This window comes from Meles meles, chromosome 7 (assembly GCF_922984935.1).
Source record: "Meles meles chromosome 7, mMelMel3.1 paternal haplotype, whole genome shotgun sequence".
Lineage (NCBI taxonomy): Eukaryota > Metazoa > Chordata > Mammalia > Carnivora > Mustelidae > Meles > Meles meles.
The window spans coordinates 127,716,433-127,740,926 of NC_060072.1; the positions used below are offsets into that span (position 1 = coordinate 127,716,433).

Here is a 24,494-nt window from a genome sequence, read left to right on the forward strand (position 1 = left end):
CATTTGCACATGATATATATTGTAAATAAACTTTATGTTTTGACTAAATGCAGCTTCAAAAGGACTCTAATAGGTGGGCATTAACAGGACAGGAATATTAGGCAGAACTTGCAGGTTGTGAGAATTTTATTGTCTAAAAAAGGTTCAAAGAAGAATGCCCTATTAACCTCGTTAATTTGCACGATGCTGTGAAGTATATAATTTTCACTTCCCCAAAGTGAGTAACTTAAATTACTTTATATTCCATAGATGAAATATGTTGAGTAGGACTGGGATAGAACACTCGGGAAATTTGATGGAATCTCTGGCATTCAATAATTATTTATTGACAATAGAGAGAAAAATATACAGACAATCAGAATAGTTATGATAGGCTTTATGAGAGAAGTGTACTGGGTAGTGTATGATATCATTAGAAATACACGATTGTTGGACTGTGTCCTAGATGCTACATTAGGACAATATATAAATGTATTAGAATAACTTCTGAAGGCTGCACTTGATGCACGTACTGTCGGTCAAACAACAATATGTGTATATTTGTATCTAGATTTATCTTTCTTTCCTCTCTCCTCCCCAAAGACTTTGTAAAGCTCATGGGAGGTTCCCAAGACCTTCAAAAACTCAGTTTACAACATTTTAAGCAACCCTATTATCATAAAGTGATGGTATATTTGTAGTCTGATTGCCCTTCTTGGGGCAAAAAGAACATTTTTTTGGCTCTTTTCTATTACATCCTTATCCACTGTTGCACATTTTTTTCCTCCTTTCATTTCATTTTTCACTCAAGTATAAGACACAAACAAATATGTACAAAACAATATTAGTGAAATACTACAGAGCAAAAACCTGTGTAAACACTACTCAGGTCAAAAAATAAAATTTTGCCAGCTCCCTTGTTTTTTCGCAATGACAACCTTTTCCCTCCCCCTTAAAGGTAACTTCTACCTTAACTTCTAATACCATAGGTTGGTTTGTCTGGCTTTGAATCTTTCATAAGAGAAATACAATTATATATTGATGTTATCCATCTATCCATCTATGTATCTATCTATTTATCTACTTAATGTATGTCTGGCTGCTCTTATTCAAAAGTGTGATTCATTCAGGTTTTTGTATCCAACTGTATTCCATTCATTTTCATTCTGTAGAGTAGTTCATATTATGAATATATTGCAGCTTACATTTCTGCTTTCGATGCCCACCTTCAGATGTGTCTGGTTTGGGTTAGTAAAGATAACGCTGCTGTGAACATCTTTGAATCCAATGTCTATTGATGCACAAATGCAAGAATTTCAGCTGGTGAAATATGCAGGAGTATAATTGATGGGTCATAACATACCATAATAAAACAATACAAAAATTAAAAAAAAAACAAAACAAAACAAATTAAAATGTTCAACTAGCAGCAAGTGCCAGGTTTCCGAAGAGAGTCTACTAATTTAGACTTAGCACTGGTGGAGAACGAGCATACCTGTTGCTCCACAGCCTCGCTAGCCTTACCTCCTAAGTCTTCTAGCCATCCCAGTGTGTATATTCTTGAATCTCGTTGCAGTTTTATGTTGCATTTCATCAGCATTTTCTTTCCTTTTTTTTTTTTTTTTAAGATTTTATGTATTTGACAGAGAGAGAGATCACAAGTAGGCAGAGAGGCAGGCAGAGAGAGAGGGAGAAGCAGGCTCCCTGCTGAGCAGAGAGCCCGATGCGGGGGTCCATCCCAGGACCCTGGGATCATAACCTGAGCTGAAGGCAGAGGCTTAACCCACTGACCCACCCAGGCGTCTCGAAACTGAGCATTTTCTTATCTTACCAATTTTTTTTTCCTATTTTGTTACTTATCTTTTTGGAATTGACTCAGAAGTTACTTATATATTCAGATTTCAAGCCCTTTGTTGATTATATGTGTTGCAAATATATTCACACTTTGTGACTTAATACTTGTCATGCCATTTTTGGACGAAGAGTTCTTCATTTAAAAACGGTGCAATTTGTTGGTTTCTTTTTTTCGTGGATAGTAATTTTGGTAGCTTGAAAAGATTTTGTCGTACTGTGAATCTGAATCTCAAAGACCTGAAGATATCCTCCAATATTATATTTTGGAGCCTGTATTGTTTTACATTCTCTTTTAGATTCACAATCCATTTGAAACTAATTTTTGTATATGTTGTGCAATAGGGAGTGCATTTCCCCCCCAATTAATGTCTAAGGGACTGAGCACATTTATAAAAAATTCTGTCTTTCCATGTTTCTCTGCAGTGCTACTTTTACAAATCAAGTGTATATATGTACATGTCTATTTCAAGTCTTCTATTTTGTCCACTGTCTGCTTTTATATACCTCTGCCCACACTACATTGATACAATTCTTCTAGGTTTATAGTAGCTCTTTATACCCCAAAGAGATCTTTTTCATCTAAATGTCTTGCCTTCTGTATTTCTATATGGATTTTAGAGTCTGCTTGTCATTTTCTGCAAAGTCTTTGAATTTTGATTGAGGTTGCATTGAATGGTATCATTTTTTAAAATCTCATTTTCCCTTTATTGGTATTTAGAAATAATTTATCCACTTTGGGGAGATTTTGCCCATATACAATTATGTAGTCTATGAATAAAGATATATATTTCTTTTCTTTCCAATACTTACTGTGTTTATTTCATTCTCTTGCCTCATTACACTGGCTAGGACCTCTAGTACAATGTTGAATAGAACTGGGCATGGTGGTATCTTGGTCTTCTTCCTGATCTCAGAGGGAATACCCTTAACATATTACCACTAATATGATGTTTGCCATAGTCTTTTTTTTTTTTTTTTGTATATACCTTAATCAGATGAAAGAAGTGTCCCAAAATCTGGTTGGGTTTAACCTGGGCTCTCCCTTCTTAGAAGACCCTGAACTCCATCCAATATCTGTCCCCCTCATTCTTCGACCTAAGGACTCCCAAAGGCTCTGCTTAGCAGTAGAGTGGGAAGAAATTGCCCATCCCACCATTACCAGGAGCCTGCTGTAGTATTTTCGCATGTGTTTACCAAACTCAATCTTGAACTGAAAGCTCTCCCCCTGATAGGAATCTTTGTTACATCTTTACAAATTGTTCAAAAGCTTATGGGGTTGCTGAGAGACTATGGACTCCCAGAAATAAACAGGAGAGTTTTTAGAAGGGAGGGGAGTGGGGGATGGGTGAGCCTGGTGATGGGTATTAAGGAGGGCACGGATTGCATGAAGCACTGGGTGTTATATGCAAACAATGAATCTTGAAACACTACATCAAAAACGAATGATGTGGGGCACCTGGGTGGCTCAGTTGGTTAAGCAAGTGCCGTTGGCTCAGGTCATGATCCTGGAGTCCTGGGATTGAGTCCCACATCGGGCTCCCTGCTCAGCAGGGAGTCTGCTTCTCCCTCTGACCTCTCCCCTCTCATGCTCTCTCTCTCAAATAAATAAGTAAAATCTTAAAAAAAACAAAAAACTAATGATGTGCTATATGGTGACTAACATAACGCAATTAAAAAAAAAAAAATCTTACCGGGTTGAATACCTGAAAAGCTGGAAATTAAGCTTCTAATATTTTAGTAAATGTCTTTATAATTTAGTGCTGCTTTCAGACTACTAAAAGAATTTTAAACAAAGAAAGCACAAAATGTAATCCTTCTAAATGGTTTTCTGAAAACAGGTTCAAAAAAATAGTACTGGTTCGGTGAATGGCTTACCTGCTACGTTACCTGACCTGCCAGTTTCTCTGGTTCTGACTTCCTTGATTGTGGTTGATATTATTGAAAAACTCAGGATATATCCTCTTACAGGACGGCTAAAGAGTAAGTATTCTTTTAAATATAAATATTTTTAAAAGTTTGACAGATTGGGGCACCTGAGTGGCTCAGCGGATTAAGCCTCTGCCTTCGGCTCATGTCATGATCTCAGGGTCCTGGGAAGAAGCCCTGCATCTGGCTCTCTGCTCAGCGGGGAGCTTGCTTCCCCCAATCTCTCTCTACCTATTTGTGATCACTCCCTCTCTGTCAAAGAAATAAATAAAATCTTAAAAAAAAAGTTTGACAGATTGTTCACCTTTCTGTCCCTCAGTTATTTGCTGACATGTTTAATGATACTCTTTCTTACAGTTAACATTATAGTTAGAAGATCAGAAATGAAGATATCTAAATATAATTATTTTAAAACCTACTTTGATTGCTAGACAGTTATTCTTCTTTGTATTTTGGGAGTTCTTATAAATGAATAAACTTACCAAATATTTAATACCAAAAGCTTTGATGTTTACTCTAGCAAGAAAATTTTCTAAGTAAATTGCTATAGATTTGTATTTTTTGGAAACTCTCTTAAAGCCTTAAGTTTAGATAAATAAATAGTTTAGTTTTGGATACCTTTGATACAGAAATTAATGGGACTGCTGCAGTTATATCCTAGAGAATTATGTGTTTTTAATTGTAGATTGTCCAAAAGCTAAAGATCACACTAACAAAACCAAGATATGCCACAAATATTCCTCCAAAGGGATCAGTCAAAACTAAATTTAGGTTGGCCTTAAAAAAAAAAAAAGATATTTTGCTAATTGAATATTGTGTTTGGTCTTAAATTTTCTCAACTTTCACTTAATTTCATGTCATAGTATTTGTGTTTAATTTATAATAAGTGTATGCTATTGTTCTTGCCTGGCTAAGATTTTATGTTTGAGATGGGTAGATTTTTGTCTAATCACTTCCTGGTGGGGTGGAGGGGTTAAATTGAGTGAGTCACTAGGAGAATGCTGAAGAGCAATAGGGATGACTACTACAGCCAGGAAGGAAAAGACCAGAGAATCATTTATGGACCATGAGCCACCAGCCTTCCAGTCACTCTTACTCCTCAAATTGAAAAATAAAACTGAGTTGGGAGGCCACCAGGAAATCTGAGAATCCGAGCTTCATGTTTTGCACTCTGTCCTCAAGTGGGAGATGACGGTCATTATGTTTAACATAATGCAGGGGACACAGTAAGTAAGATGGTAGCCAGTGGCCATCTTTTGAAGGAAGAGTATCCTTGAGTTACATCTGCCCTCCAGAGTCAGGTGTCTTTGTCTCAGACTGAGGAGATTCAGGAATTGCCACGTCCTTTGCTACTTGCCTAGACTCTTTCTTGATGCAAACCTATTTTGAAATCGGATTGTTTTTAATAACGCTGTAGCTTCCATGTATGGGGACATTCTGTTTAAGTTTTTAGTGAAAGTTCTCTTTCTAAAAAATGTACATGTTTGTTTTGGGGAATAAGTTATTGGCATCTTACATTTTAAGTGATGAGTTGGATTATCAAAGGGGAGTTTTCCCCATATCCAGCAATGACGATGATGCTGAGAATTAAAATAAGAAAAGCCCAAAGAAGTAGTCTTGGAGACAAGACTGGAGAACACCTTGCACAACTGCACAACAACCTTCTTCTTGAGCCCTTCTCTGCCCAAACTTGGGAAGGTTAATGTCTGGTTTAATAGCTCTACCATTTAATGAAGTCATGCTTTAAAGAAACTAGCATTCACTCAAAATACCTTTGCACATATTAATATATGTTAATTTAATTTTTGCAAGCTTTTGAACATGCACATTAATAAAATGGATTATGTGAATTTTGAATTCATGGTGTATTCTCATTCTCTGGAATTTAATACATAAATTCATAAACATGTAGGTTGTAATGCATAAATTTGAACATAAGCCAGTATGCTAAAAATATGCTGTCATTGCATGTGGTAATTCAGAATCCAAGAGGTAGAGAAGGAGTGGGTGGTAAATAAGCTGAAGAAATATTTGGCTCCCTTTAGAAAATGTTGAGAAATGGAATATATTCTGTTCTGTGCTCTATCCAGAGTTTGAAATGCCTGCCCATGTATCAGCTTGTAGCAGTTATGACCTTATATTTGATGAAACTAAGGTCATCTATAGTGCTTGGATTTCTGGACACTTTCATGCCATCTCAACCATCTCAGTTCTAAGCTAGCAAAGCTTGATCCTCGTGTAGCTTTTCCTTTCCTATAATTTTAAATAAAAGTTCTTCTAGATAAAAAATATGCTTATGCTTAAAGCAGTCCTCACTGGACCAGGGAGTCCTTTCTGCTAACTTTCCATTACCCACTGAAATATCTCAACCTCACACGGTCACCATGTCATAACAGCCAAGCACATCATCTCACATATCCTGAGCCTCACACAGGAATATTTTCTGACACACATATCTCCGAGACAGCCATCTCACAGATGGATGTCGTCCCTAGTAATGTCATGTCCCCATCATGAGAACAAGTAGTAATAGGAATACAATATATAGCCTGAATGTCCCCAGCTCTTACTAGTATGTGGGTACAGGTGAGCACACTTTGATATTTCTGTTTGAATTTTGCTAGCTCAGTCCCAACCAGTGAATGACAGGACCTCCATACCTCTCCCTCTTCCATATTGTTCCCTCTCTCCTTTTTTAAACCAACTGGAGTCTTCTGTGATCTCATTTCTTGGTTCAGACTGTTAAATATTCCATTGCTCCAGCTTTTTTTTTTTTTTCAGTTACTGTTCTCACGCACAAAAAAAACCTGGCATGCTATTTTCCCACCACTCTTGATTGACTCTGCTCCAAATGCTTATACCGTTGTTACTTGCCTCTGGGATATTGTTTGATGTTCTGCTGGTGCTTTAGACTGACTGCCTTTCTTCTGACAGTTGGAATACTGACTTCACGTCACTGAGACCTACTTGTTTAGAGAGGTCCCAAGCAGAGCAATAGATTTTCGTTTGCGAACACAAGCTTTTTTTGCCCAGAATGTCTATGTACCAACAAATTGGCTGGGATTCAACAAGTTCAAATGATGGCCATTCCACTCCACTGGAAATCACCATTTCTCCTCCTCTCACTAGATCTTATTGTTGATTCTGATAGAGCCAGACTCCTTCTCTTGAGGTAGTCCGCCCCCCACCCCACCACCATCAAGGGATCTCAGAGTTTCTCCTTACATTAGTTGTACTTATATTGTCTAAACCCCAAATCATGGCCACCATTAGATTCCCCCTGCCCCATGTAGATTTCTTAACCTCCATAAAAGCCAGTGAGGCAACCAGATCCACAAAGAAGGCCATGGTTAGGAGGCAAATTTTCAGTTCTACCTACGAGGACTCACTTAAATATCTTAAGTCTAGCTCAGGTACCACGTTGCAAGTGATATAAGCGAGTATAATAGTTAAAGTACTGTGGGGTAACACATAAAGTAATACTTTGTGTAATCTAGGGTGTTGGCGGTCAGAAAAATCCAAAGGGAATATCTGGGATTTGTAGGAGTTTAGGCAGGTATGGTGAAGCAAGCTTTCTACATGGAAGGAAGACTGGGCCTCAAGAAATCCAAGTATACATGTAATTAATGGGCAGAAGTAACCATTTGGATTTCATACTATGAACGGAAAAATCTATTGCTGGAATGGAAGTTGCCTTCTTAAAACCAACTTTTGTTTGTTTCTCAACTAGTGAAGGGGGAAGCCTACCAAGTTGCTTTGGGGCGGGGGGTGTAGGCAGAAGGAGGAGGCTTAACTGGCATCACCGGTTGCCGCAATTCCTACTTGAACCAAATCAATACAACATTTGCTGTTTAGGAGTTGATATTTTATGTAAGATTTCATTTGGGGAGGGGGGCGCCTGGGTGGCTCAGTGGGTTAAAGCCTCTGCCTTCGGCTCAGGTCATGATCTCAGGGTCCTGGGATCGAGCCCCGCATCGGGCTCTCTGCTCGGCAGGGAGCCTGCTTCCCCCTCTCTCTCTCTGCCTCTCTCTCTGCCTGCCTCTCTGCCTACTTGTAATTTCTGTCTTTCAAATAAATAAATAAAAATCTTTAAAAAAAAAAAAAAAGATTTCATTTGGGGAGAAAAAAAACCCAGATTCTTCTGCTGTCTGGAAACTAACCCAGGACCCCATTTAGAATCACAGCCTGTGGCTTTCTCGAAGGCAGTAGCCTAACTCAAGTGTCCAATTCTGTACCTCTCCAGCCTATGGCTTCCTGGGAATTAGGACCCTTCACCACCAAAGGACAAAGTGTATCCTCATCCAAGCTGTTGCTCTGGGCTGTGATACAACACAACACAACACAACACAACACACTAAAATACACTACAATACCAGGCTCATCCTGGTAGAGCACACGCAGGTTTTAAGGAATATAAACACATATAAAATCAAATACATTTTTTAACATTCCATTTTGAACTGTTTTACTTCTAATGTGCTGTTTTCCCAAAATCATACTCATTCATTTAAAAAGATGGTCCAATAAACATAAGCAAAAATGAAGAAAAATGGAGATCAACCACGATCCTGTAGACTAGAGATTTAGAACTGATAACATCTTCGTGAACATGCTTCACTTAAGGAAACTTATTTTGTATCTTTTTTTTCTGAGCAGAATGTGGTGGATATTGTCCTTATTATTGTATCCTTCAGTACATGGTTTTTATCGGTTGAATAATATATTCCATTATTAACAAACCCTGACTTATTTAACCATGGTTCATTAACTAACCCCTGTTGTTGAACAACTAGATTCTTTTCCAGTTTTTCACTACTAAAAACACTATTGTTAGGACTCTTGTTAGGAAGTAAAAAGGGTTGCAGAAAAAAGGAGAAGGATGTGGTGAGAAAGAGCAGGGTGATGTGGTTTGAGTTGAGCAGGGGAGGCAAGCCTTGCTTGGAGCACCCATGCATGGATGGCAGAGGTGGATGGTATCTGGGAGACCCTGCCCTGTGCAGGACAGTTAGCAGCCCCTTGTAGGTCACTGGCCAAGCAGTGGCTGGGTACATAGAGAGTTAACTGCCCCGGGATGACAGCCGAGTGATACCAGGAGGATGACCACAAAGTGTCCTCGGAAGACCCTGAGCATCTGCACATGCCCAGACTCCTTGGCAACGGCACTTGCCAGAAGAAATGGGACTATTATGGGCTGGCTGCCCATGCAGACAAATAGAGAGGGGGTCATTCATAGGGGATTGGACAAACGGGGTGGCAAGATGGTCGGGCTGCATTAGGGATATCTGCACAGTCAGAGATGACTTGCTAGAGGTGAGGTCAACGGGCTATTTGAGGGGAAAACATCCGAGCTCTGAAGAGGAGGTGGTTTCCACTGTCACATCAGTGAGAGGTGCCAGGTATGACATCGGCAGTGTAAGGGTTTCAAATAAATCTGCTCTCAGTGGCCCTAGTCCAGTTCCTACTGTGCAGTCTCTCTAAAACGCAGAGACTGGGTCCAAGAGCTGCAGGACCTCAGCAGCGTAGATAATTACTCCTTTATGTTAAATGCCTAGATGTACAATTTCTTGCTCAAAGTATATGCAAGCTCTACGGGTTTTGACAGATGTCAATCAATCAAATGGCCCCCCTGTAAAGAATGCCCTAATTTACCATCTAAACGGTAGTGTAAGAAAACACCTGTTTCCCCTCAACCTTGTAACTTCGGATAATGTATTCCTTTTCATCTTTGCCAGTTTCTTAGGCAAAAATAGTATGTTACTGTTTTAATAATTTGCTTAAGGTAGTAGTTGTGTTGAGCATTTTCCCATAGGTTTCTTGGCTATTTGTATTTTTAAAAAATCATATCTTTCCGTCCTTGATCTGTTTTTCCGTTGATATGTCTGTTCTTTTGTTGTTGTTGTTGTTGTTGTTGTTGTTGTTACTACTGATCCATGAGTTCTGTAAATAGTAAGGACATTAAACTTTGCCTGTCAGAAATATATATTTCAGAGTTATTTTATTTTATTTTAACTGTACTATAGTGTTTTTGATATAGGAAATTTCTAATTTGGACATTATCTGATCTACAAATATTTCCTTTCTGGACTCTATGATGTTATGCTTTAAAATCTTTTTTTTTTCACTCTAAGCTGATATAAATATTTACCAATTATCTTCTCAAAAATTTTGTACATTTAAATGTTTCATGAAGAGAAGAAGTTGGAATCTCTGTAGGGTATAAACTCATTAATTTATAGGTAACCAATATCAGGAATGATAATCAGTATGTTTATTTACTTGATCTGGCAAACTTTTTAGACCCTGCCTTTATTGTATTTCATTCCATTTCTCCTGATTATGTCCAACATAAAAAAAAAGGACTTAGCCCCTCATCCCCGCTCAGTCTTCTGTGTTGAGGGATGGGGGGTGTTTCCACCCCGGGTTTCTCCCTCCCTCAACCCCATCCTTTTGAGGGGGTTGGGGCTGGAGAGGGACCGGGTCTTTACTTACTGGGTCAATAAAGTTTTTGTGAACTAAAAAAAAAAAAAGGACTTAATAGAGTGCTTTAAAAATGCCAATGCCAGTCATAGCAAGCCCAGATAAACTGAATCAGGATCCCTGAGGATGGGACTTGGGCATATTTAAATCTTTAAAAGCAAAACCTCATTGGATTCTGATTTGTATCCCCAATTAAGAGCAGTAGTTTTTACTTTCTGACTGCATGTTCAGATCGCCTACAGGACTTGAAATTTTTTTGACTCCCAGACTGAGCCCTAGATCATTAAATCATAGTTTTGGTGAAGGATAGGTCCAGGCACAAGGAATTTTTAAAGCCCCCCAGGTGATTTACACTTGTGGATGTGATTCAAATAGAGGGGCAGAAAGCAAGCAGGGACCGTTTGTACCTGTTAACCTCCCAATGCCTTTGTGAAATAGGAAGCAAGGTTACCTGCAGAGAGTACCGGTGAGGGATGGAAGAGAGAGAATCTGTAACAGGTTGGGTAAAGTTTGGAATAATTGCTGAGGGTCAAGGACAAGGAAATGGATGGATGAGAGATGCATAAGGTTCAGCAAAGGATAGAAACCAGGAATTTGTCTTGGGACCAATCAAGATTATGAGAGCTTTCTTCAATGATACTGAGAAATCTGGGCATTGATTGTAGAAAAGATAGAACTGTAGGACAGATCCAGGTTTAGGGGTTCGCAGAACAGGAATGGAAGAAGGAAAAGGATCTGTTGCTTTCATAGTTATTTCTTCTTATTAAATTATACAGGTTCTTAAATGCATGACAATGATGATTTTTATTGAACTCGTACACTATCTCCAGTGAATCATGGACCACCATGTTCACAGACCACCGTGAACATATATGCAGGGACCCACCCTTTGGGTATTCACCAGAGGTGTCTTTTCACAACACATACGTGTGAGTGTTCCCTATTGATCAGTACACTGGGGGAAAATTGTTGGGGTCTCAGCATATACAGTTAACTTCTTCAGGTTAAATGTCTAGACTAGCAATTTCTGGCTTGAAATATATGTAAGGTTTTAAGGCCTTGGCATCCACAATTTTTTAAAAGTTCCACGGACAATAAAAGTTCTGATACCTGCCCTGGCTGAGAGCCTCTGGTGAAAGGAAGTATTGGGAATTGTGATGCATCCCAGGTTAAAAGCTGAGAGCCCAAATCCAAATTCCTGAAGCTATTTGCTTTCCAGATTTCCTTGAAATGGAATGCAGCACACTTTAACCAGATAGAATGAAAGAGATGCCACAATAAAGGCGGGGGGGGGGGGGCGGGAGAGGGACGCTGCTTTTGTCTGAATAAAATAAATGGCACTTTGAGTTCCCCTTTGTTTCTTTTTAAGAAAAAGCTTATTATACAATATGAGCCCAGCGTGTGAGCTGGGTTTCCATAATGTGTTTTGCAATGGGTTTAGAGAGTACGTATGAGGAACACTGTGTTTGGGGCTATGCCAAAAAGGGGGAGTATTTCCTTCACACCCTCCTTTTGCTGTTTAGAAGAAGGAAGTTTCAGAAAAGTACGTACGTTTGTTCCAGGATTTTTCCCTCCTCTCAAGAAATAAGTAGCTATTTACCAGACTGGGATGAGAGAAGGATAGAATTTCTGATTTATACCTTCTAATGAAGTACCAGCTGTCAGGATTAGGTCAGCGTGTATTGGGCCAGGAACTGTATTGTGGCAATCCCCAGGCCAAAAGACAGAGGACATCAGGGTGCTATCGAATTGTGACCCTTCAATTAGGACAACTTCACATGATTCTAACAATTCGGTATTCAATTGTTGCTTTCTTCCTACATGGGGAAAATTATGAACAATTTCAGTATCTAAAGTGAGATTCTTAAGGATTGCAGGATATTTTCAAAGTAAATATTTTAGGGAGACTGACGGAAAAAAGGAAACATGAAGAACTCAGCCTGCATTACTTTGTTACAATACTGAGCCTTGTTCTTCCTATCATTATTAGTCAGCAAAGAGTATGGCCCAGATTGAAAGTAAAGGCATAGGTCCTTGATTTTGAATATATAGATTTCCTTGGGGTGCCCTGGGGGTGACTCATTGGGTTAGGTGTCATCTTCAGCTCGGGTCATGACCCCAGGGTTCTGGGATGGAGCCCCATGTGAGCTCTCTGCTCAGCAGGGAGCCTGATTCTCCCTCTCCCTTTCTTCCTCCCCCAGCTTGTGTGCTCTCTCTGTCAAATAAATAAATAAAATGGTAAAAAAAAAATCTCGATTTTCTTGTCTTGGAGTGAAGAGAACAAAGTAGGTTGAGATGGTCTACATAATGTATGGACATTCTGGGTCATTTCATCTTAAACATGGTGGGTCCTTTGTATGGAGCACCATTTTGTTGCTATTTCAGAATCCCAAGTCCCTCTGTTTCTGAATTGGGGGGGGGGGGGCATTTAGTCTGTTTCCTATGAACTCACAAACACTGTCTTCTTGGAATCACCCATGGACATTTTTGTTCCCTGACTCATGACTCCCAATGCCGTCAGGGTCTGGGAAGACTTTGCAATGTCTTGAATCAGGCTGCTGCTTATAGGAGTCATCTGTCTGTCTCAGTCCTGCTGGGCAGTGCTGGGGACACTTTGCACTGGCTGGCATCCTGGGCCCAAAGCCATGTATGACATCCTCTCCCACCATTGAGTACCCAGTCCCTGCTGACAGAACCTCCTAATGTCCCCCAGGGCTGTGCTTGTTGGCTTTATCAGTCGCCTGGTCTCTCTGATAGAGCTCTCTCTAGGACCTGGGGCAGGCAGCAGCCTTAATGGCTGACTCTGTGCAGGACTCCAGAGGCCTTCTTGCTGGTGAATGGAGGTGCGTTGTTATTCCCCGTGGTTTGGGTGCTTTGACCTACTTGCCTTCATGCACATTTCCCCCGCAAGACGCCCATTGCTTGCTTATGCGAACAGACCCCGGAACAGGAAAGTCTCCCATCTTTCATACAGCAAATCTTTAGGGAGGATCTCTTGTATACCAGGAGCTCTGCTAGGTCTTAGGGGTACGGCGGTGAGTGAAAACGGGCAAAGTTCCCCCTTTTATGGAGCCCTCGGTTTAGTGGACATAATAGCACATCAGTGAACTACACTAGCAATTGGATATAATTAAAGCTGAGGCGAGTGCTTTGAAGGCTAAAAACAGGCTCATTCCCATTTGGACACAGGTGTCCATTTTTGTCACCCAGCTTGGGTTCCTGCTGGGATTCCAAGCTTTGGTCTATGTCCAAGCACTTACTAGTAGAGGCATTTCAAACCATTTCAGAGTTTAGAATCATGTGTATTTGGAAATAAGATACCCATATGCTTTTTAACATTTTATTTGTTTTATTTAAATTAGTCAGTATCATATAATGGATAATTATCATATATCAATGCATATTATAGATTTATAATTGTCTATATAATATACTTAATATATTATAATGATTAATTATTACATTATTATATATAATATAGTATCTTGTCTGGGAAGATGGTCTTTAAACTAACCAGCCTTCAAGCTGCAGAAGACAAAAGAATTTTCTGAATATTTTACCTTGCCTAAAATCCAGAAATGATTCATTTATTTCTTCTTATGCTTGGGAGGGAACTGGAATTGAACAGACTTTGGGATGTACTGGGAAAGAGTTCAATGCTTTGTCTAGAGAAAGTCCATGAGCTCTTCTAGAATTGCTCATGGGTTGAATATTTGTCTTGACTTCATTATTGTTATGAATTATAATTATTTGGTGAAAACTTGCACAGCATTTTGAACACAGGCAGTGGTATGCTGGTCAGTGTTTAAACCACTGTCTCTCCAGAGGGTGCAGGGGAAAACTTTTAACCCCCACCCATAAATGGTAATGGGGGTTACAGTGTAACTCTAACCGAAGCCTAACAAAAACTTTGGTTAAAAAAACTTTTTTAAAAAAACTGTGATCACTTCTACCATTAACTACATTCGTCTATTTAGTGATTGTTGTGTTTGATGTGTTTAACACACATACGGCTGTTGCTCCGTGTGTCAGGCATGATTTTAAATGTTCTACACATACCGGCTTGCTCAGTCCTCATAACCGCCCTGTGAGGTAGATGCGGCTTTCATCATTTATTACTTGGCGAAGAAGCTACTGGTCTTCCAGAGCTCAGATGTGCTGCTGAAAGGAAACAAACTCTCCACATTCCCCTGAGTTTAGGAAGTAGATAGCGTCAAAGTAACAATGTATATAAATGCCCTGTTGTGTCTTTTAATTTATTATGTTTTTTCCCTTAGTTTCCAAGGATTATGACCAAAAGTGTTTTGTGTACTTAATATACTTTCAAATATTTGTAATGACTAATAATTTTCTTTTTGTCTAGATTTTTTTTTCTCAGAGTATTATTTCTAGTTCATTAGCATTTCACGTTCTCTAGAACATTTTTTTCTCTCAGGAAAAATAGATTTGAGGTTCTGTTAATCGAGGCTAGTCTTCTTTTTTCCGAATACTTCTTTGATCTCCTGGCTGCCGTGAATTGATTAACAGTCTCATTTCACAACAGCTGCCTCAGTGGCCTTGAGAACCTCTCTGCTGATGATTTCATGTCCTTTCTGCTTCCTCTGCCTTCCTGTCTCCCTCTTCCATTGAGCTCAGAAGAAAAGTCCAAAGCCTTTACCATGTCTGACTCTGCCCCATATGATAGCATGATCTAGGGGCAAAGGGCTTGAGGTTCAAGTTCTGGTCTCTATCCTTGCTAGATCTCTGACCTTAGGAACAATTGTTGCTCTTTCTGTGCCTCTGTTTATGCATCTTTCAGGTAGGAAAATAATGGCATCTATGGTATAGAGCTATTCTCAGGATTAAGTGAATTAATGCAGAGAAAGGGCTTAGGACAGTGCCTGGTACGTAGGGAGCACTTACTAGGTTTGGGCTCCACCCCTCTTCTTCCCCCTCTGCCTCCCCAGCTCCTTACAAAACTTGCCCTCTTTCCATCACTGTGGCTGAAAGATCTTTACACACATGCTCTTTCTACCACCTAGAAAGCTCCTTTCTCCATTCTTCGCCTAATTCATTCCTACTTATTCTTCAGGTCACTGCTTAACCGTCACTTCTCAGATGAGCCTTCCTGACCTCCAGCCTCACTCAGACCTATACGAGAATTTCTCATCACAGCACTGACCTTCCTTTTAAAGCCCTGACACATTTTATTCTTCTGGGTTTATTGATGTGATCCCAGGTGACGGCATGGTCAAGGTGGGAATGTGGCTTCCATTCTTGATGCCCAGCTGAAGCTTGGTCTGGCTCTCTATGATCTGTCTGCTCCCAAAGGACAGCTGGGAGACTCACTAGTGCATTTTTACTCTTGGCTCCATTGCTGTCTTGGTTTTCGGTGCCTGTCCTTATGATTCTTTTTATTTATTTATTTATTTTAATTTTTTAAGTATTGAATTTATGTTTCATCGTTAGCTTTTCCAGTAAAATTTCAGAATTACACAGACATTCTAAATTTTAATTGGTCTTTAGTAATTCATACAATGTGTATCCTTCTCTGACTTCAATGAGTATTTCATTCTGAATGGGAGTAATTTCCTCATATTTCATGCATCAGCCTGTCATATTTCTTTTTCTTAAACTTTATTTTTTTCGGTGTTCCAAGATTCATTGTTTATATTTAAATAAGTTATATTTCTTTCCTAGTCTCTTTCCAAGAGGAACGCATGCTCACTTCAGAAAATTCTCCCCTACTGGTTTGTTACGTTGTTCTTAGGTTTTCCCTGTAAGCTATCTACCACTTTGGGGAATAAGTTAGAGATGGAAATACATCAGTACAAAGAAATAATCAAGGGGCACCTGGGTGGCTCAGTTGGTTGAGTGACCAACTCCTGGTTTAGACTTAGGTCATAATTTCAGGGTTGTAGGATCGAGTCCCCTGTTGGGTTCTGCACTGGGTGCAGAGTCTGCTTGTCCCCACTACCTCTGCCCCTCCTGCCACTGATGCTCTCTCTCTCTCTTTCAAATAAATAAATAATTTAAAAATCAAGAAAAATAGACATGAGTCACCTACTTAAACATTTACCTGTGATTAAAATTACATGTTCTTAAGTATTTAGTTCGCACAGTGAAGACAAAAGGTTGTTTTGGAGACTGGCATCAGATGTAGGGGGCTACATAGAATGGCTGTTACCTTTACTTTTTGCAGGGAAATATTAACCTCTAGAGAAATGTGTAGACTTTTTTTTTAAGATTTTATTTATTTATTTGAGTGAGAGAAGAGAGAGCATGGGAACGGGCAGGGTCAGAGGAAGAAGCAGACTCCCTGCTGAGCAGGGAGCCTGATGCAGGGCTCGATCCCAGGACTCCAGGATCATGACCTGAGCCGAAGGCAATCACTTAACCTACTGAGACACCCAGGCACCCTAGATTTCTTTCTTCATGCTTAAATCTTTTGTGGATTTGCACAAATAAATATCCTTTTCCCCCAATAGAACACTAACAACCACAACAAAACAACAAAGTGGAAATTTGAAAAAATAATGATTTGGAGGGAACTAGTTATTGAATCAAATGGTATAGTATTGAGTACATGAAAGTTTACATTGCTTGGGGGTAAATTTGTGGGTCTACTCTAATGACCAAACAGTTTCTTGGCATCTTCAGTACTACCTTGCCCTCTGGCAGGCCAGCAGAGCTCTCCAGCCGATAGTTCTAGTACTTCTCCCTTGGAAAGAAGACAACAGAGACCCTGCAACCCCAAATCTAAGCTAGTTTCTATTGAGCTCCAGAGAGATATGAAGCTCCCAACCCCACTTTCACCAAATACCCATGGGTTAAGACTTTAGTATTTTATTAAAAATGAACTCTGGCTAAGAATTCATTGTTCATCCTGTGGCTCTTATCCTCAGATATTAGGATTCTACTGACTGTTTAAAAATGTTAATGCGTCATGTCTTAGCTTGCCACTTCCTGGCATTGAAACAGTGCTGAATTTGCGATCAGCCTCCAAAGCCCACATTATACACTGCATTATTGATGTTGACAAAGGAATTTGGATTTCCATTCAAACAGTTTTAACTACAGAGACAGGTGAAGGAGAGTTCTCCAGGACATAACATACTCTAAGAAACATAATTTCCATGTTGTTTTTCTTTCTTTTATAAAACGAGAGATATAACTGATGCCGGTGTTCATCTGAGTTTAAAAAGAGATGATTTAATGAATATTAAAATAATATTAATGAGTATATAATTTTCTTTCTTACCTGACTATTGTTTATTAAATGATACTCATTCATGCTACTCTGTCATCTAAGGTTGGTAAAGAAGTTTCTAATGGTCTTACCATTTTCTATAAATGATTCATATCAGAAGTACTATTTCATCAAGAATTTAGGTTATCTTTTTATTTTATTGATTTATGCAATTTGCACTTAAAATTTAAAAAAGGAAAACTGAGGTTTGTTCTTTAAACAGCTCCTATTTATAGTAATCATTTTATTAATCATTAATCATAATAATTTAATTATTTTAAAATGTTTTCATATCAGTTCAATATAGCTCAACAAATTTTTATTGACTTCGTGTCTCTAACCTTTAGAGCTATTCAGTACAATGACTTCTTTAGATTTTGTCTTATATTGCTTAATAGGTAATGAAACATGTGTTTGCTGAGTAAACTTTGCTAAGACCTAACAAATTCTTAGCAAAAAAAAAATGGTGCTTAACTAGATGAATGTTTGAGAAATAATGTGATCTACCATTCATGTCTAGGAACCACACCATCAACGTTGGTGGTTAGGTGGTTGTTGTTTTTTTTTTTTTAAGATTTTATTTATTTATTTGACAGAGAAGTCACAAGTAGGCAGAGAGGCAGACAGAGGGGGAGGGGGAAGCAGGCTCCCTGCTGAGCAGAGAGCCCTATGATGGGCTCGATCCTAGGACCCTGAGATCATGACCTGAGCCGAAGGCAGAAGCTTAACCCACTGAGCCACCCAGGTGCCCCTGGTGGTAAGTTTTGAGTTTTGAGGATCCCTTCGTAATTCCCCAACCTCAACACCCATGTCGCACAGAGAGGCACATGCGTGGGTGCACCCACATGCTCACACGCAGTGTGATGTTCATGAGAAAATATCCTCCTTATTCAGATGACTGTCGCGTTGATCAGGGATAGCCTTGTGGCCATAAACAAATTGCTTTAGTCTAATCAGTTGTACTGACTGGGTAAAAACTCTGAGGATAGTACAGCTTAAAAAATCTCAGACTGAGCGGCACCCTTCACCAAGATTTTCTCATGGCCAAACAGATTCTGTCTTAGGACCAAACTCCAAGCCTGGAGATCTGGGTTGTAGTGATCCCTGTGGACTTCTTATAAAAAATGACAGGATTGGACCATTGGACTTTTAGAGTCATTTGATTTTATGATATGTGCATGTTTTATAATTAGCACATGACGTATTGCCTCTAGACGGTGATAACAGCCATAAAGTTAAGAGATTGTCTATTGGGGTCAAACAAATCTGGGTGTAAATTCCAACTCTGCCCATTACTGTGTGTTTGGATTGGTGTGCCATTTCACCTCTTATGCTGCAGTTTCTATATTTATAAAGTGGGACCATAATCCCCATCTGTCAACTTTTCCTCTGAGGATTAAATGAGATAATGTGTGGAAGTGCTTAGCTCTCTAACCAGTAATGGCTAGTACTGTGAAATGGTAACATGACTTGGGATCCATATATAGAAAAATAGAAAAAGAAGAACTTTCTCTGCCTTTAGGTTTTTTTTTTAAATTTAAGATTTTATTTATTTATCTCACAGAGAGAGAGATCACAAGTAGGCAGAGAGGCAGGCAGAGAGAGAGGGGGAAGCAGACTCCCCACTGAGCAGAGAGTCCTACGCAGGGCTGAGACCATGACCTGAGCTAAAGTCAAGGGCTTAACCCACTGAGCCACACAGGTGCCCCCCCCTTTTTGTCATTATGCTTTCCATTGAAGTTCCATGTGTGAAACAGACATCAAATAAGAGAACAATCACAATTTTATCTTTAAATTTACAAAAAATTGAAATGAAATTTTAATTTACATAACGTTTCAACAAGTTTTAAAATTCAAATCTGTTTGTTGCAGGTGATGACGATAGGCACATTGGTACAGCTACTTTGCACCAAATAAAAACTGTGACCGACCAAGTGAAGCAAAATGAAGAAAGCACTTCCCCTCCGCAGCCGGCCAAGAGGACCGAGGTGTCACTGCCACCATCAGCGAGGACACAGAACCACTCTCCAGTTCTGGAGAGACCCCAAGAGCCCTCCTTTCACTCGGGAATCCTGGGAGCAATGTCCCAGCAGGATGATCGTGCCCAGATCTTCCTGTGGAGCTTTCTGGTGTGGTCTGACACCATAGAAATGGTGCGCGTGGCTGGCCACTCCAACGTGTACAAGTCAGGCTGGCTATACCCAGTCTACATATTCAGTTTTATTTCTCTCCTTCGAATTATATTAACTCCTCAGAACCCTCTTCTGAATTCCCTGGGCATCCTTCTCCAGGATTTACCCTTTATTTTTGTTAGACTTAGTTTGATCATTGCCCTGGGAACTATCACACCCGTATTGGGCCTTTGTAAAAACATCCTAGTGACTGTCTCTTATGTGTACTTCAATTACTTAACCAAATTCAGGGCTTTCTCTACCTTTGAAACATCTTCATTTTAAAGAGAAAATGTAATATAGTCAAACCTCTTCATTATGTGTGTGTACACATTTGTAATTTTTTTTTTTCCTGGGGCCTAAGTTTTTGTACTATATAAAGAAATGAGGAATACATTGTAGAGAATACACTTTTTTTTAAAAAATAACTGTAGCATATCACTTTTTCAAAAATGTATTCAAATGACGTTAAATTTAAGCAAAGTTTTATTCTCATGTTAACTCCCCTGGGTCTCTACAAAATGCTAGTCATTTTAGTCGGCTATGTATACCACACTTTTTCTCAGAACACTCTCCATTAAAGCCTTAAAAAAATTAGAACATGTTTTCCCACTAAGTGAATTTTAACCATGCATTTGTGATAAACAATATGTAAAATCTTAAGATTACCTCAGATTATAATTTTTCATCAAGTAGTATTAGGTTCAAAATGAACAAATACACAAATTAAAGTTCTGACTATTGATTCATCAGGCATTTGACTGTCCCCCCTGAGTTTTCATAGATCCTAATCATAGCACTCTGTTAAGACTTTATGGATTTGCTTTTTTGAGTTCCCCATCAATGTTCAAATCCTTAATCTTGTTGACAAATGGAGCTCTCACCTCATCTGTCAATCCTCCAGGAACTTATAATACTTATAACTCTTAAAAATGAGAATTGAAATAATTTCTTTCAAATTATGCTATGGTAATCTTTTTTAATTAAGGAAAACTTATGGTGAAGTAGTTGACTTGTAATGTTCTTAAATATGAAAATATTTTATGTACACTTATATTGGAATTTATAGTGTGAACAGTGCTCAAACTCTAAGGTATTACTTATTTGAGTTTAGAATGCATTTTGTGTCTCATATTTGAATATGGATGTACCTGATATATTGGGAAGTCACAACACTTCATACAAATAGTAAAGTTATGTATGTGTAGCAGGAAGATTATTGAGTAACTAATTTAATATTTTATTTCAAGAGTATACATGTTTATAAAGTTCAAGTCTATTTCTTTTGTTTCAGTGCTTTTCACTATTTTGTTTAATTAAAATTTTTTAAAGTTGAAGAATAGTTGACATACAGTATTAATTTTAGGTGTATAACATAGTAATTTGGTATTTACCTACATTACAAAATGATCACTCTAATGAGTCTAGGTACCATCTGTCACCATACATAGCATTTACAATATTATTGACTACATTCCCTATGCTGTGTTTTATATCCCCATGACTTATTTATTTTATAACTTGAAATTTGTATCTTTAATCCCCTTCACCTATTTCACCCATCCACCCACACCTTCCTCTCTGGCAATTACCAGTTTGTTCTCTGTGTCTAAGAGTCTATTTCTTTGTTTTGTTTGTTCATTTGTTTTGTTATTTAGATTCCACATATAAATGAAATCATATGGTATTTGTCCTTCTCTGTCTGACTTATTTCACTTAGTGTAATACCATCAAGAACCATCCATGTTGGGGCGCCTGGGTGGCTCAGTGGGTTAAAACCTCTGCCTTCGGCTTAGGTCATGATCCCAGGGTCCTGGGATCAAGCCTCACATCGGGCTCTCTGCTCAGCAGGGAGCCTGCTTCCTCCTCTCTCTCTGCCTGCCTCTCTGCCTACTTGTGATGTCTGTCTGTCAAATAGATAAATAAAATCTTTTTAAAAAATTAAAAAAAAAAAAGAACCATCCATGTTGTGGCAGATGGCGAGATTTCATTTTTTGTGGCTGGATAAATTTCCACTGTACTATATATCACATTTTAAAATTTATTCATATGTTGATGGACACTTAGGCTGCTTCTGTATCTTGGTTATTGTGAACAGTGCTGCAGTGAACCCAAGGGTGCCCATATCTTTTGGAGTCAGTGTTTTCATTTTCTTCTGATAAGTACCCAGAGGTGGAATCACTGGGTTGTATGGTAGTCCTATTTTTAATTTTTTGAGGACCCTCCATACTGTTTTCCACAATGGATGTACAATATTACATACATTCCCACCAACAGATATAGGTTCCCATTTCTCTACATTCTTACCCATGCTTATTATTTCTTTTCTTTTGAATTCTAGCCATTCTTATTAGTGAGGTGATATTGTAGTTTTGATTTGCATTTCCCTGGTGGTTAGTGATGTTGAGCATCTTTGTGTGGTCTGTTGGCCATCTGTATGTCTTCTTTGGAAGATGCCTCTTTATCTCCCTCCTTTGCCCATTTTTTAATTAAATTGTTGTTGTTGTTGTATGGTGTTGAGTTGTATTAGTTCTTTATGTATTCTGGATATTAATTTCTTATCAGATACATCATTGGCAAATACATTCTTCCATTCAATAACTTGCCTTTTCATTTGGTTGATGGCTCTGTACAAAAGCTTTTTCATTTGATGTGGTCCTATTTGTTTAGTTTTACTTCTGTTGCCCTTGCCTGGGGAGACAGATCCAAAAAATATATTGCTAAGCCCTATGTCCAAGATTTTACTGCTTCTATTTTCTTTTAGTAATTTTACAGTTTTGGGTCTTAAATTTATGTCCTTAATTCATTTTGACTTTATTTTTGTGTATGGTTGAAAAAGTGGTCCAGTTTCATTCTTTTCCATGTAGCTGTCCAGTTTTCCCAACATTATTTATTGAAGAGCATGTCTTTTTTCTCATAATATATTCTTGCCTCTTTTGCCATAGATTAGTTGACCATATTGTTGTGGGGTTTTTTCCTGGGCTCTCTGTTTTATTCTGTCGATTTGTGTGTCCATTTTTTGTGTGTGCATCTCTGTGTGTGTGTGTGTGTGTGTGTGTGTGTGTGTGTGTGTGTACCATGCTGTTTTGATTATTCAAGCTTTGTAGTACTCTTTAAAGTCAAGAACATGATAGCCGCCAACTTTGTTCTTTTTCAAGACTACTTTGGTTATTCAGGGACTTTTTTTGCTTCCATACAAATTTCAGGACTATTTGTTCTATTTCTGTGAAAAATGCCATTGGTGTTTTGATAGGATCACATTGATTCTATAGATTTCCTTAGGTAGTATGATACCTTAATAATATTACTTATTCCAATTCATAACCAAGGTCTAGCTTTCTATTTGTTTGTGTCCTCTTCAATTACTTTCATCAACATCTTAAACAGTTTTTGGAGTACAGTTCTTTCACTTCCTTGATTAAATAGGCATTTTATGCCTTTTTCAAGCCCAGAGACCTTGAGAATTGTCATTCTGAACTCTAGATCTGACATATTACCAATGTCCATATTGATTAGGTCCCTGGCCTTCGGTACTGACTCTTGTTCTTGTTTTTGTGGTGAGTTTTTCCGCCTTGTCATTTTATCCAGATAAGAATATATGAAGGAGTGAATAAAATACTAGAAAAGGGTGGCAAAGCCCCCAGTAAAATGTGCTTTAACCAAATCAGAGAAGACCCCAAATCATGGGGGGAATAAAGGGAGTAAAAAGTAGTTCAGAAAAAAAAAATTAAAAAGAGAAAAAAAATAAAGAAAAAATATATATATTAGACTGGTGAATAGAACAGGTTCACCAACTTACTTTTGGGAGTATTTTGGTCTCTTAGAAGAAACTACCTCCCAAAATTTTAAAGAATGAAAAACATATATAAGGGTAAACATGATGAAGGGATGGATGGAATATGAGTATAAAGATGAAAAAAAATTTTTTTTTAATTTCTGAAGAAGGAGTTGATAAAATAAGTTGGTTGGGAGAATAAAGAAAAAGAAAGTGGAGAGAATTTGCCAGGCTGGAGACTAGAACAAAGCCCTGTGCTAGATTTAGGGTATATTTTGATCTATCAGAAGAAGTTGTAGCCCAAAATTTTTATAAAGTTAGATACAATGTAGAATAAAATGTGACTATAATAATGAAGGTTCAAAAAAGATATTGGGGGGGGAAAGGTATTGTTATGATAAACTAGTTAAAAAACCTTAAAAGAGGAAAGGGTAAAATATAAAGAAAATTTAGCAGAAGAAAAAAATTAAACTAAAAAAATTAATTAACTTTGCAAGACTAAAGAATCATGGGGAGAAAGCCATGAATTTCATGCTTTGCTTTCTCCTTCTCTGGAATTCTGCTGTTCTCCTTGGTAAGTGAACTTGGTCCTGGCTAGTTTTCTTGCTGATCTTCTTGGGAAGGGGCCTGTGGTAATGATTCTCAAGTGTCTTTGCCCGAGGCTGAATTGCACCGCCCTTACCAGGGGCCGGGCTAAGTAATCCGCTCGGGTTCACTTTCGGGAGCCTTTGTTCCCTGAACGCTTTCCGTAGAGTTCCGGAGGACGGGGTTAAAAAATGGCGGCCTCCCAATCCCCAGTCTGGAGGAGTCAAGAGCTCGGGGCCCCACCACTCAGTGCGCCCTTAGAGAAAAGCAGTCAATCACTTCCGTCTCCCAGAGGCCGGACCTCTGGCTGCACTCCGAGCTCACCCAGCCTGTGACCAAGCATCTCTGTCTCTGGCACACAACCAGCCTGGAGTCTCAGAACCTCGCAGATCCCTGAGCTCTTCCAGGGGAGTCTCCCGGGGTCTTGTGGGGTCCCCGCTCACAGGAGCTCACATGGCTCCTGTGCCATGGATCACGATAAGGTAACCCCGAGTTGAGA

At 38.8% G+C, this 24,494-nt stretch overlaps 1 protein-coding gene across 1 annotated transcript in view; it reads left to right on the plus strand.

Annotated features, from left to right (window-relative positions):
* The window catches only part of TMEM236 (transmembrane protein 236), a 36,878-nt gene extending 15,704 nt beyond the window's left edge, over nt 1–21,174 (plus strand). The window contains exons 3-4 of the mRNA XM_046013524.1: nt 3,672–3,813; nt 19,337–21,174. Of these exons, the coding sequence (XP_045869480.1) occupies nt 3,672–3,813; nt 19,337–19,920 (726 nt within the window). The 3' untranslated portion in view covers nt 19,921–21,174. The remainder of the gene's footprint in view (nt 1–3,671; nt 3,814–19,336) is intronic.
* Nucleotides 21,175–24,494: the final 3,320 nt, after the last annotated feature.